The sequence below is a fragment of the Taudactylus pleione genome, unplaced genomic scaffold (genome assembly GCF_031769625.1).
Source record: "Taudactylus pleione unplaced genomic scaffold, aTauple2 ptg000225l, whole genome shotgun sequence".
NCBI lineage: Eukaryota > Metazoa > Chordata > Amphibia > Anura > Myobatrachidae > Taudactylus > Taudactylus pleione.
The window spans coordinates 14,049,747-14,064,180 of record NW_028284627.1 but is presented as its reverse complement, the minus strand read 5'-3'; the positions used below and the strand labels follow the sequence as shown (position 1 = coordinate 14,064,180).

General features: G+C 41.4%; 1 protein-coding gene across 3 annotated transcripts in view; it reads left to right on the top strand.

The window, feature by feature from the left end:
• SGCD (sarcoglycan delta) overlaps positions 1 to 13,900 on the top strand; it is a 314,160-nt gene extending 300,260 nt beyond the window's left edge. For all 3 annotated transcript variants that reach the window (XM_088478958.1, XM_088478959.1, XM_088478957.1), the window contains exons 7-8: positions 8,966 to 9,089; positions 10,285 to 13,900. In XM_088478958.1, the coding sequence (XP_088335084.1) occupies positions 8,966 to 9,089; positions 10,285 to 10,458 (298 nt within the window). In that variant the 3' untranslated portion in view covers positions 10,459 to 13,900. The remainder of the gene's footprint in view (positions 1 to 8,965; positions 9,090 to 10,284) is intronic.
• The last annotated feature ends 534 nt before the right edge of the window (positions 13,901 to 14,434 follow it).

The following is a 14,434-nucleotide window of genomic DNA, read 5'->3' as shown; positions in this document are numbered from 1 at the left end:
GCTGCTAAATTGATGAAGAGTGTTACTAATTAGGTAGTGGAGGGTGTTAACCCTATTTTCCAACTCTCATCTCACTGAATGTCCTGGAGACTCCCTGAAATAGTAGGAATCACCCTAAAGAGTCTAGCTATCTCCCTGATTGCACCTTACCCACATTATGTAGCTTTTATATACTTGGGGGGAAAAAATACACATATACAAATGGGTTCATCAGTGTCATTTCTCTGCATTGATTATAAGGCACAATGAGACCTATGGCTACATGCATTTCAAATAAGGTTTCTCCTGGCCACTTATATGGAACTGCATGTAAGTAGAACACAATACATGAACAAGCCCTGAAAAGTATCTGTGGCTTTTCGTCAACAAGTAGATCTTACTAAGCAACAATGCCCAGGCTAAGCAGTACACGTCCACTTTATCGCAGCGCTCACAGGTGTTGCGATCACAAACTCCCAGAAATGCTTTTACAGCAGTAGGCAAGTATGGTGTTAAGCTGGGTACACACTAGACGATGTGTGTACCCAGCAACGGCATATGCGACTGGACGATATAACCGGCAGATTGTTTACACCAGGCCAATCTGAAAGTGAGACGAATGACGCATTGGGAGCGCGCAATAGACCGTACACACTGGACGATGTGGATTATTTGATGCGTCGAAATATGGAAAATCGTCCAATATATCACCTAATGTGTACCCGGCTTTACAGAGAAGAGGGATGATGGTGTGGGAATGAGTTATACATGGGGGAGACTGTTACTAAAGATGTGATGAGGAGAGGTTTTACCTTAAAGGTGATAGGTGGATACACAGAGAGGGTTGTCGAGGGTGTTATTACAGAGACGAGGGGGATGGGTAAGTGCACAGCTGAAGGTTGGAATGAGCCACTACAGGGGTTATGGAGGGAGTATGTGTTACTTTACGGAAGTAATTAAGAGGAATGTGGTATAATGGGATCCAGTCAAAATCCTGACAGTCGGGTTGCCGGTCCCGGAATCCCGATACCTGTCAGAATCCCAGTGCCGGCATCCCGGCAGTAAGTACTGGAGTGATGGGGAGAGGGAGGTTTAGGGTTAAGCACTAAGGGGGGGTTAGGTTTAGGGTGTGTCGGGGGGAGGTTAGGTCTAGGCCAGGGATGGGGAACGTCAGGCCCGGGGGCCGTATAAGGCCCTCGGAATCATTTGCTGTGGCCCTTTGAGCTTTTTTCTGCTAGCCTCATCTGGCTAGCAGGTTGCCTAGAATGGCACCCTCCAGCCAGAGTCTATGCAGCACTGCCGCCTGGAGTGTCCTTAAGATGCTTCAGACAGTCACACCGCTGCCCTTACAGCTCCCCGGAGCATCCTCAGGATGCTCTGGGCATTGCTGTAGTTAACGGCGATTGTGGCCCCGCCCTTGTGACGTCACACGGAGGAGGCGTGGCCTGCACCAGGCCCGCAAATAATGTTATATATATCAAAATGGCCCTCGGCAGAAAGAAGGTTCCCAACACCTGGTCTAGGCACTAGGAGGGGGGGGTTAGGTTTAGGCACCAGGGAGGGAGGGTTAGAGATAGGGAGAGGATTAGGATACTGATCGATAAGTGTCGGAATCCTAACCCTGTCGGGATGCCAGCATCATGATTCTGACCGCCAGGATCTCGAGTGCCAGCATCCCGTACCCAATACGGTATAATAGTGGTGCATACCTTTCTGCCTCCATTTTGGACTTTTTACATTTCTTAGCCGAATGGTATAACTGCAAAGCAGTTTCTGTATTCCTGTAGTAAACTTTACATATTATACATTATTAATAAAAGTTAGGCTTTAGTGCAACAACTTCTAAATTAAACCTATTTCCCAATGTGAGTCTATTTCCCAATGTGAGTCTTGGACCAAAAATGGGTTGGTCACCGCTGTCTTAGAGGGTCATGATTTTTATATAACTCGGTAGCTCCCTCTAGTGGTTTTACTTCAAATTGACTGCAAGTGTGAGTTATTTATTATTTATTACCAATTATTTATATAGCGAACACATATTCCGCAGCGCTTTACAGAGAATATTTGTCCATTCACATCAGTGAATGGACAAATATTCCACTGCGGTTAACCCTAACCCCAGTGGAGCTTACATTCTGTATTCCCTAACACAGGCTCACACATACACACTAGGGATAATTTTTGCTGGGAGCCAATTAACCTACCAGTATATTTTTTGGAGTGTGGGAGGAAACACACTCCACACAGTTAGGGCCGTGGTGGGAATTGAACCCACGACCTCAGTGCTGTGAGGCAGTAACGCTAACCATTATACTGTTTGTGTTGCCCAAGTTATAAACTTGCTTAGAATAGTAAAAAAAACAAAATATTTATATATGTGTTTACTTGTTTAAATTATTTTAAACTTACAAAAAAAATAGATCATTTACATTTAGGACTACATTCACTAAAGTACACCAATACACACACTTTGATTTAGGCAAAGATCAAAAAATATGACTCAATAATAAAATTTGCTTATATTTAATGTATGTTTGTTTCAGAATTAGCATTCTCCTTTACGAAATTAGGGCCCGATTCAGACATTCACACTAATGCAATTGCAACTGCATTCTGTCATGGATCGCAGTTTCTAAAATATGCTAATGCCTTCCAAAGCATAGCCGAGCACAGGGACGCCCACTGCTGCCTTCTCATATCCGTCCGATGACGTACAACAGCGTAAACATTGGTAACATTAATGTAGATCGGGCAGCAATGAAGCTTCTGAGTGACGTTGGACCAGCTGCAAACACTGCAGCCCTCCTGACGCGCAGAGACCTCTCATGCTGCAAAGGAGATTGTAATGGCTAATTTACGCAAGTCCATGAAATGGTGTTTAAACGATCAGACACGCCTGCGATTGTCCAGCTACCCGCCGTTACATCTTCCAAAAACTGACTACCTGTCATTTACTTTGCGAACGTGCAAGCGTAATCGTGAAACGATCGCTGCGCGTGTGCAGTGTCTTACACGCATGCGCAATGGCAAACAATCGCTCGATCTGCATAAAAATCCGCATTGCGTACAACTCTGAATCAGGCCATCGTTTTGCTCTAAGTTCTTCCCGACAATCTCACTGAAAATTATGATTCCAAGGTGGAAGGTCTCTATTATAATAAGGAGTCGGCCAAGACTTGTTCACATCTTTTTACCTATTAGTAACTGATTTTCCCAGCCCACATGAAGCACACACCAAAAATTGCATTTCTGTTATGCTTGTGCCCAAATAAACTTCTAATGAAGGCAAAATCTAAAATCAGCGCACAAAATCCAACAATCTTCTAGCAACCAATCTGTTCCCATGGCTTAATTCACAACTTGTACATTTCAAATGCATATAAATACTGTAGCTTAACACAAGTAAGTGAATACATGTCCATTTCTGACCTCACCATGTAATTAATCTGGTCCCAAAGGCAGCCATTAAAAATCACTGTACGCCCAAGAATTTCTTACAATTCACTTATTCATGTCACTGCCTCTCATGTTCTCTGCTCAGATTGAAATGTTTTCCTGTGATTTATTCTTTTTAATTAAAAGCTTTCACCGTTTAATTTGAATGCCTACACAAGTAGCCTCCACTTCCGTCTAGCAGATTGGAGGATCAGTAATTATGTATTGTAAAGTGCAGGAAGATTCATTGCGCCTGAGTTAGCAGACAGATAGGCAGGAGGAACCGGGTGACCTCGGACGTCATTTGGGGCCAAGCTTGCACATCAGACACTGATCATAATTCACAGTATTTTTACGCTGCACAGAGAACATCTTTTAAAAAGAAAAAATATAGTTGAACAACAGTTTATCATCTTACATCAAGGGAGTTTGTGTACATAGATTTAGGGGGTCTATTTAACAAGATGTAAAGAACCTAAAAGCCCACATAAACGCCAACAAAATGCTCTATCATGCTGTTTGATATTTAACGAAGGGTTAACACCAGATTTTCCCGACATTGCCTTTTTATTTTTTAACTTGGTTTGGTCCCAGGGATTGTCCATCATGTGCATATCACTTCACCAGCATGGCAGCATTAAGCATTTTCCTCAATGAGATGGGGAGATCTCCCCAGGACTCACAGAGGAGCCCGGGTGTACAGCAGTCAGAGCAGGGTATAGGGGCTGGATATCTACGCACAAGTGAGATTATTATCCACCCTGGCCAGGCTCCTACTTAATGGAGCAAATGATTTTAAATAATTGAATACAATTGTTCTGTTGGCTTTAAGTGGAGTTATCTAATAAAATACATGTTGCACAGATGGCAGTACAGATGGTGTAATGGTTAGCGTTACTGCCTCACAGCACTGAGGTCGTGGGTTCGATTCCCACTATGGCTCTAACTGTGTGGAGTTTGTATATTCTCCCTGTGCTTGCGTGGGTTTCCTCCGGGTACTCTGGTTTCCTCCCACATTCCAAAAATATACTGGTAAGTTAATTGGCTCCCTACAAAATTAACACCAGTGTGTATGTGTGTGAGCATGTGATAGGGAATATAGATTGTAAGCTCTTCTGGGGCAGGGACTAATGTGAATGGCCAAATATTCCCTGTAAAGTGCTGCGGAATATGTGTGCGCTATATAAATAACTGGTAATAAATAAATAAAATGTTGCATGGTCTCATCTCTTTGATCTTGAACGCACCTCACCCAGCAAGCTTGAATACTCTTTGGGAAGCTTGCTGGGTGAGGTGCGTTCAAGATCAAAGAGATGAGACCATGCAACATTTTATTTATTTATTACCAGTTATTTATATAGCGCACACATATTCCGCAGCGCATTCCGCAGAGCATTCTTGAACGCACCTCACCCAGCAAGCTTGAATACTCTTTGGGAAGCTTGCTGGGTGAGGTGCGTTCAAGATCAAAGAGATGAGACCATGAATTGTCTTTGCAAAATGACTGATAACGTGTTGCATCTGTCCACAGCAGCACATTACACATTGATGCAACACGTTATCAGTCATTTTGCAAAGACAATTCATGTACGTGCATACACACTCAGTAAAAGACTTCCTATGTTCTTTTAATTAACGCTGCCACACTTTAATCATGCTAATTGAAAATGACAACGTAATCTCCACTGGGCTTTTTTCTTGTTGGGATTGGGGGGGAAGTTTCAGGTTTGGCAGAAAATATTTTCATAGGAACGTGATTCAAGGACTTGTTGTTTACTCCTCCATATTGCTTGCGTTTGATTACGAGTGATCGTTACTTGATGTAAACATTTTGAGACAATAAAAAAAGTTACATAAATTGGAAGCAAGCCATAAAATAATAATTGATAATGTAACAATAAATTTAATTTACTGCTGTCCCTGTAAATTGGACCAGTTTACAGCAACGGATTAAAAGCAACATTTCCGTAATCATTATTTAACAGCCAATTAATTTTTACATAGGATTAATGCATTAATTATAAATATAATTTAATTTGCTTAGTAAAAAATGTTAATGGGACTGGCTATGCTAGTGAAGAACAATACAGATCACAAAACTGTAAGCTGAGCCTGCAGTCAGCTAAGCTGCTGTGACATCCCTGGCCCTGCCCTGTGCAATTCACACACACTGCTGGCTCACAGGGGGAAAATGTATTAAATCTTCGAAAGGGTGGAGAAGTTTGCCATAGCACCAACTCGACTTCTAGCTAGCATTTATCAAGTACATTGTACAAAATGATAGGTACAAGCTGATTGGTTGCTATGGGCAACTAATAGACTTGTCCATTTCTCCAATATTTAAGAGGTTTGATACATCTCCCCCATAGTCCCCCTAAAGCTGGGTACACATTTGACGACGAATTATATTTCGCTAGTGCACAGATATATCAGGTGTGCCCTGCAGCACAGCCGATAGATAGGTGTATCTGGCTGTGTGTGTCTGCGGGCGACCATACCGACCGCCCATACACTGACTGCAGGACCCGCCAACACAGACATCACAACTGGGTGGGCAAATTTAAATGCCCGCACAATTGTGATGTCAGCGCGACACATCTAGTGGTCAGATGGTAAAAGTATATAGCTTACCTAATCGGTGTGTACCCAGCATTACATAACTGCCTGTTGATAGAGGAAAGTGATGGGGTAAATGTACCTATTTAGCTGAGTATAACCACTTAATTTATCCGGTATATTTGTACAGCTCTATAATATACACAAGACATACCCAGTCACACACTGCTCACTGCAGGGACACAGTGAGATGAGTGGCAAATGACTGGAACGACGACAGAAGAGGTGGGAGAGACATTTGAGGAGAAAAGGCACCTTAGAACCTTGTCCAGTGGCGTCCTCCCCGCGATGTCATGTGGTGCGGGAGGGTGAGCCGAGTGCTGCATGTGCTGCACTTAATGGTACGGTAATGTCTAAATCCCCTTCACGGAGAGGACCCTGAAGTCATCAGCTAGTGTCCAGTGCCATTCCCTACCATCCAAGTGGGCATAGAGGGGGAATATAACCTTGTAGCGAGCCACCGAGCCTGAAGCGTGGCGAACGCAGCGAGCCCACAAGGGGACAACTTTCTTCTTTAGGTGACCTTAATGGGCATGGAATTGCACTTCCGCCCTCACTCACATCACTTCCAGGTCCCTAGCATGAAGGGGAAATAAGCTCTATCTTAATTCTACAGTGCAGCACCCCGCTCCTGTAACTGAGGAGGAGTTGCCAGCCCGTACCCCCCTTGTGACACCACTATTTCACTGTCGGTCATGGGAGGAAGGTCCATCCATCATTTATAATATAGTATATTAATTCAAATAGTGTTTGATACATCAAGTCCCTGCTTCCTGAACCCATAGGAACAGTTTGAAATTAGCTAAATCCATGTTATTTTTTTATGTCTCACACTACCAATTTTTTAGGCATGCATTGTATAGGAGCCTGTCCCTGCGATTTGTTAGAAGTGAAGTGTTTGCTTATGCGACCCCAGAAACTATTGCAGAGTGTAGCCAATAGGCTAAAAAGGCATTTGCTACTGGGGCCAAGCATTCTGGTACTTGGTAACTTCAGCAATTAATCTCCGATATTTGATGCCGATCTACCAGATATGTCCAGACGAACCCCCCTCCCCAAAAAAAACAAAAACAAAAAAACCACGAGTATTTGTTTGGGATATCTCGCAAATATTTGTTGGTAATTATGCCCCATAGAATTGGTGCTTCTCAAGTGCCCAATGGTTCTAACTTTCAGTGAAAGCTGCCAGTGTTTGAGATTGGTCCCTGAATATGTTCCTCTTTTCAGTTTAGTACAATGTACATTTTCTGTATATCTTATTCTATGCTTGTTGTGCTATTATAATCTTAAATTATAATCTATTGTTCTAACTTTGTTATTCTTACCTTTATTAAATTAATATTTGTTAAGGATGAGGATTTAAAATCACAAAAATTAAATTCCAAACAAGTTCAGCAAATATGTCACAAAGGGATATGTGGTACACCGGGACATTATTGGGGGGATTCAGAGATGGACGCCAATAGCATCGCTGCTGCATCATTGGATGCTAATATGCTAATGCAGTAGGTGCCTGAGGAGAAAAGACACCTCCTGCCAGGCATCACAGATCCGAGTGCTGCATCGGATCACCGGTCGCAGCATCGGATCACCGGTCGCAGCATCTGAGTATAAGCCTAAGCTTACTTAGACTGGCTGCCAGAACTGCTCAGCCAGGGTCAGGAAATCTGCATCAGAAGATGCAGGCCCTGGCCTCGGCATGCCTACAAAACGGGGACGACATGCCCCCATTTTGTAAAACAGACATCACCGCCCCCAAACAGCCGCAAGCATGTCAATCATGCTGCAGCTTGGGGACACTGCAAGGGATCGGCACATGCGCAGTACAGATCCTACGCATGAGACAGTCAGTAACCATCGGAGATGTATGGAAACTGTACATCTCGGAATCAGGCCCATTGTACTTGACACACCGAGATGTCACCAGCAAAGCGTCCCTAAAAATCATTTGCCGATGTTGGCAACTAGGAGCTAGTGAGTGTGCACAGCAAACGTTCCTCTCTCTCAAACATGCTATTTCTGATATTATCACTGGGAATAGGTGATTAGCGACGACCAAGAAGAATTACAAGAGAAATTACAAGGATAAAATTTGTTAAAATGAATGCAAAATCTTTTCTAAGCTTCCCCTGAATACTATTGCCCTAGGTAATGCCTTGTGCGCCTGTGTGCAGCCAGGGTAAGGGAGCATTGAACCTTGATAGGAAGAGATGGCAGGGGAAAGCTCATCAGGACATTGTGTTTTCTATTAAAATAATAGGGCACTTACAGCCTCCTAAGCAGAATTCTAATATCCTCCTAGATTGGAATTCTAATATCATTCAGAGTTGGAGATACTTTGTATATCTATCGTCTGCCAGGTTCAATGCCCAGATATCCTCTGAGGTGTAAGGACATCATGTATAGAGGAAAAAAATGTTAAAGGGGCATTGCACTGACAAAATAATTAAACAAACAGTACATAATGGATAGTTGGGATAACTGTACTCAGCTAGCAGTGAAACTGGCGCTGCTGTCTGTAGCAACTAATCCGATTCTAACTGTAACTTTTTTTCTAAGCATACATCTGATCTACAGCAACATTTTTTGCTTAAGTTTTCCAAGAAAAGACGTTTTTTTTTTTATTGCTTTGTCTCTCAGTAAAGGTGAAATGTCCAACTCTGAAAGTTACTTAGATCAAACAAATTAGATTGCAAACTCTACTGGGGTAGGGTATGATGTGCATATAACAGTTCTGCTCGTACAGTGCTTTGTAATATGTTGGCTCTATAAATAATGTAATTAGACTTAAAAAAGAGATAAGCCCATATAGTGCAAAAGTCTATATACAGAATATGTGCTTTTAACTTGGACTTCATTAGCACATCTCAGCGGTGATCTAAATGCTGATGCTGGTGTGTAATGCTTGTCACTATTTCTTACCTGCTTTGCATAGGCTGGAATCACCGACACGGACCTTGATCATGGAGGCACCAAAAGGGATTGAGATAAATGCAGAAGCTGGTAGTTTGGAAGCATCTTGTAGAACAGACTTACGGCTAGATTCTACAGATGGAGAGGTACGCTGCAAATACAAAATTTACTAGTCAGGATTCAAAAATAAATTGAACATTTTAATAGGAAACTTTTTTTCCACAATATGTCATAAGCAGGCCACACAGTGCACATCTTGTCACCCACTGTGGTCATTATTTACCAGATTTCCCCAACATAGTGCAGAGGTTCCCAAACTCGATCCTCAAGGCATCTTAACAGTCCAGGTTTTAAGGATATCCATGGTTGGGCACAGATGGTTAAATCAAAAGACTGTGTCCAAGCATGGTTATCCTTAAAACCTGGACTGTTAGGGTGCTTTGAGAACTGAGTTTGGAAACCTCTGGTATAGTGTGTCTCTCCCAGACAATTGGTGTAGGGAACGTACATGGGAACTTCACCTGCCCCCATCCATGGTACATTTGATCTGAGCTGTACTCACTGCTTGGAGATAAAAAAAATAGCAAAATTTGATCTTGTGGAACTGCTTAAAGCCAGTATAAAATATCTTCATCACATGGCTGATTAGATCTATTTAACACATTTTAGTTGGAGCAGAAGTGGGCTTGAACCCAAAAAGTGAAACTAGATTCTATCCTCAACATATGGGAGCAAAGGCCCTGAGCAGTATGCAAACTCTGAGGTGATGAAAAACCAGCTCTAAAAGAATAGACTTTTCACAACAACCCGTGAGTTTAGCTGGATCAAACCAAAATCAAATGGGTGCCAATATTTTCTTGTTTGATTCCCCCATATGTCCTTCAGAGCAGCATTCACAAGTCATGTGATCACCGTGGTGAGGGATGGTGCAAGGTTTCCAGGGAAAGCTTATCACTACTGCCCCCTCCCCTATGCCCTCTTACCAACTTTAACATGCATACTTGACATTTTAAAATATATGTATTTCTGTGTCTGTTTCAGAAAAAAAACTAAAATAGATGACAGTGGCAGCTGATCCACTGTCTGACAGCTGTATGCCCATGCCAGCATTGAGTAGAATGAAGAAGTGTCTTTCAGAAAGAATCTTCATTTCTGTACCAGATAACCACAGCAGTGTTCCTCAGGTGCCATCACCCTAGGAAGCTACCTAAAGCTGCCTAATGGTAGCATGGACCCTGGTCTTGGTGACAAAGTGGCATATCTAGGATAACTATATCGCTTTCTATATACATTAACCTCCTATTATAGTGTTCTGTCTAATAATCATCTTTTCTTTTGTAGATCCAGTTGAAAGCAGCAAACGTTAAACTTCCACAGCTGCCGCGGGGAACATACTCTGCGTCTGCTCCTCGCCAGAACGTATTTGAGATCTGTGTGTGCGCCAGCGGCAAACTGTTCCTGTCGCAAGCGGGCAGCGAATCCACCTGTCAGACAAATAACAATATCTGTTTGTAAGAGACTGGCACACCAAACTCCAAAGACCAGGAGTGCAACTGTAACCAGACACAGGAAGCCTCAGAAACAATATGTGTGTGTGTGCGCGTGTGAATATATACAAATATATAGATATATATATATCTGTAAATCTATTAATCTCCCATGGAAGAGATGTTTCAGTGCCAGAAGCTCAGGGTGACCCACAGCTGTCTTCCCTTATGCGTATATTCCATTTTTCTCCTAAGACTCAATCTCAGAGCTCATATTAAACCCAAAGAAACATGTTCTCATTTGTCATAAAATTAGGCCTGAACTTAAGTCTCAAAACAAAATACTTCTAGTCTAATAACCGCTTTCCCTTTCTTTATCTATAATATTGGGGTTTTATATTCTATGGAACATTTGTGACAGATCCGCTATCATTGCAAAATAACACTTTGGTATGGAGCTTGGGTGCCTGATTCCCTTACTAGTTCTTTCCAAACTCGTATGCGATTTGAATTTGGCAGATCTTGATGTTGTGCAGAGAAAAAGGAGATACTCGTATGTTTTATTGATTTGTCTGTTTTTTTTTTTTTCAATGACATGAGAACACGTGCCCCCTCGTTTGCAGGTATTATAAAATACTCACTGTCTAGAATGTCAAAAAAATATATTTTCCTGTCAACAGGAATTTCTGCGTTCTCGGTGCCGGCTTAAGGGCCGGGTGAGTTAGGGATCTGGAATGTATGAACATTTTAAAGTGACCGTTGTATTAGTTTGACTGGTCAAACTATCCAATGTTATATTTAAAAATGGATTTATTTTTAGTAGCTAGGGGCCCGCCTTGCTGGGATTCAGCCCGAGACATCAGCAAGATGCGCTGAATCTTTTTGTAAAAATACTCTGCAGTGTTTTTAGTCCGGTCCTGTAATCAATTTCTCCAGGCTCCTATGTTGATTGCAAGTCAACCACTAAAGACTCCTATGTAAAACTATTTTTATAATGATAATCATTAAATATTGTATCATATTTTCACTGATTGCTGTACAATACAACCACTGTATGTTTTTGTTATCAGCGGTCACAGTACGTCAGCTAAGTACTCTTACACTGTGCCAATTGTACAGTACAGAAGAATTTGATAACACGGACACTGTTCAATGAATGACATGCAGAAAAGACTACCGTATTGTTACCTTACTGGTGGCCAAGGACGTTTTTCTATTTTATCTTCTTTTATTTTGGATTTAATAATGCGTGTGAAAATGACCTACTGAGACTATAACGACTGCAATTTTGGGAAAGCCACTTGAGCGACATCTTCCAATGCTATTCAAGTGTACAGGACAGTTCTAACAGTGGTTCTGTGACAGAGTATATATTGTTTTCATTGTGTGACATTGATTACCATTGATCTAGGATTTGCCTCTCTTATCTCCCGAGCACCATATTGTGTTTTTTTAATCTCTGGTAGGCTTGTTCTTAACACAAGGTGAGCTGGGGAGTCTTTGTATCCTGTTTTGGTGCTTTTATATTATGTAGCACTCCTTATCTCCCTGTAATAAACTCTACCATTTTTTTCATGATGCATAAGGTCACCCGGAGCAGCATATTAGGGTGGACACTGGACTGAACCATCTCTGATCAAAGAGGGGGATATGTGCCTATGCCTTAAGACAATGCACTCTGCAAGGAAAAGCACAGAGGGGGAAGTTTCTAATTTAACTGTTTGCTGTCTACATTTTGTTCACTTTTTGTTGGGGGGGTGTATGTGCAGTATATGGAGGTGACTGAAGGCTGAGTGATGTGCGATTCGAGTGATTTCTTATGACAGGAAGCTATTTTGTATGATCCAATAACATTACAGGTTACTAGTTCAGTATGCTGCTACAATCTCATTACCTGGCCATAGGGGCATTTACAGGATGCCTGATGTCATGAGATCTGACATGTGATTATGGTTAAGTCATATGACCTTTCTGTCATTTGGATAACTATTTTACCCATCCGGCTCTGATGCCCATTATAGATGTTGTCAACAATCATTATACATTAGAACTCCCTTTGTGTGTTAGCCATTATCTACAGCAGTGGGTCCCAAACTCTGTCCTCAAGGCACTCTAATAGTCCAGGTTTCAAGGATATACAAGGTTGAGCAAAGATGGTTAAATTAAAATAACTGAGGTGCTAATTAAGTCACCTGCAGGAGACTCTACAGAACCTTCACATAACCCGTGGTGTCAGAAAGCAACTCTAAGGGCATATTTCTCTAACATAAGTAGGAAAATAAAATACATATCTCCAGCAGCTTTTCACAACCGCAAATATCCAAATATCGCTGTAAATATTTCCATAGTGTCACAGAATTTGAGATATTTAAATTTATATGTGCTGTTTTTAACAATTTGGGGGAAAGGGAGCAATTTTTCATTACACTCCATAGGTCACAGACCACAGAGTTCCTTAGCGGACTGAAAAATCACTGATGTATCCGATTGGATTTATATCATGCAGTACAATATCTCCAGAAATGTGCAATATATCTATGTTCCCCCAATAAGTGGGATCTACGATGTGTTGGGTATATTTCAAACCAAAGACAAAGACTGAGTTCTAGTGATAATGACAGACGATGACATATTTTGGGGTCTATAGTCAACTGATAAATAACAGGTTATTCATAAATCAAAAAATGTTTTCATTTGGTCAGTCAGATACATATGTTTGTCTCAAGCTGGACTTCCATTTCATTTTTTTTATATTAAAGCTTTAGCACAATCATACGCCACGGGACCCACGATTGAGTCCGATTCAGCGATCATCTTTGCTTCTTTGTTTTTGTTTGATTGACTCATTCATACAGTGTAATTGCAGCCAACGGCCCATCCAGGCTGGTCTCAAGGGCTACCCAGAGGATAAAGCCCCTTGCCACTCCCACCCTTCCAAAAGAAAAAAAAGACCAGATTGTTAGATTATTGTTGAAATGATAAGCACTGAAATGGTGTTGATGAGGGACAGCAGATCCGTTCAAGCCTGGGATCATATTACAGGCTTTTTTTTTTTTTTGCAGTGGTCAAATTGTCCCATAAGAGGCAAACACATGAGACATTTTTGCTACACCTGTGAATAATTTGGTGACATATATTGTTTGGGGAGGGTAAAGTCAACTATCTCTAACAGCTTTGGTTGTATTTATCCCATTGGGAGGGTAAATACACCCCTGCTGGTTGTCTCAGTGCAACATGTCCATTTAAAGTATGCATTTCTATCACCCATTATATAACATATGTTAAAACGTTTGCCAGGGCAGCACTTTAAACTGTCCCATTTTTAACACAAATGTCAGGATAGCTGACTTAAGTTGTTTTTTTTTCTTTTAAACAAACTTAGTTTTGTCAGTCATTATTCCTGGATATTTTGGTTAGTATGCACTTTTAAAAAAGTAAATAAATAAAAATAAAAACTATAATAAAAAAAATATATATATATATATATATATATATTTTATTTTTTTTTTCCTTTTTATTGGGTAGAAGAGTGCTATGTCTTTCTTTTAGAATATTACAGTCTGTAAAGCCATAAGCTTTTAAAGCAGCACTAACACCCAAAGGCAGAACAGATAGCTGCAGGTGGGGTAGAGTGTGCACGAGCCAATCAGAAGCCGCAATCTCCCTAAAGTGATGTCAGCAGGCATGGGAACATATTTATGACACATATGTGCCTGCCATGCTTTACATGAGATTTGCTCATCAATACTGCCCTATATGTCTAGCCATATGTTGCTGCTCCCCCCCATTGCTTGATATGGAGAGCCCCCACAACTCATGGTGCAGTTTGGCTCAGTACAGCCATAGTACTATTAGAGAGCATTGTTGAAGTGCTAATTGCAGGGATATTGGGCATGTAAAGGTGTCACCTCTGACACAGTACAGAGAAGATCCCCTATTTGCTATATTTTGAAGGAAAAAAAACGTTAATATAAATATATTGAAAATGCAGGTCAAAGGGTTTT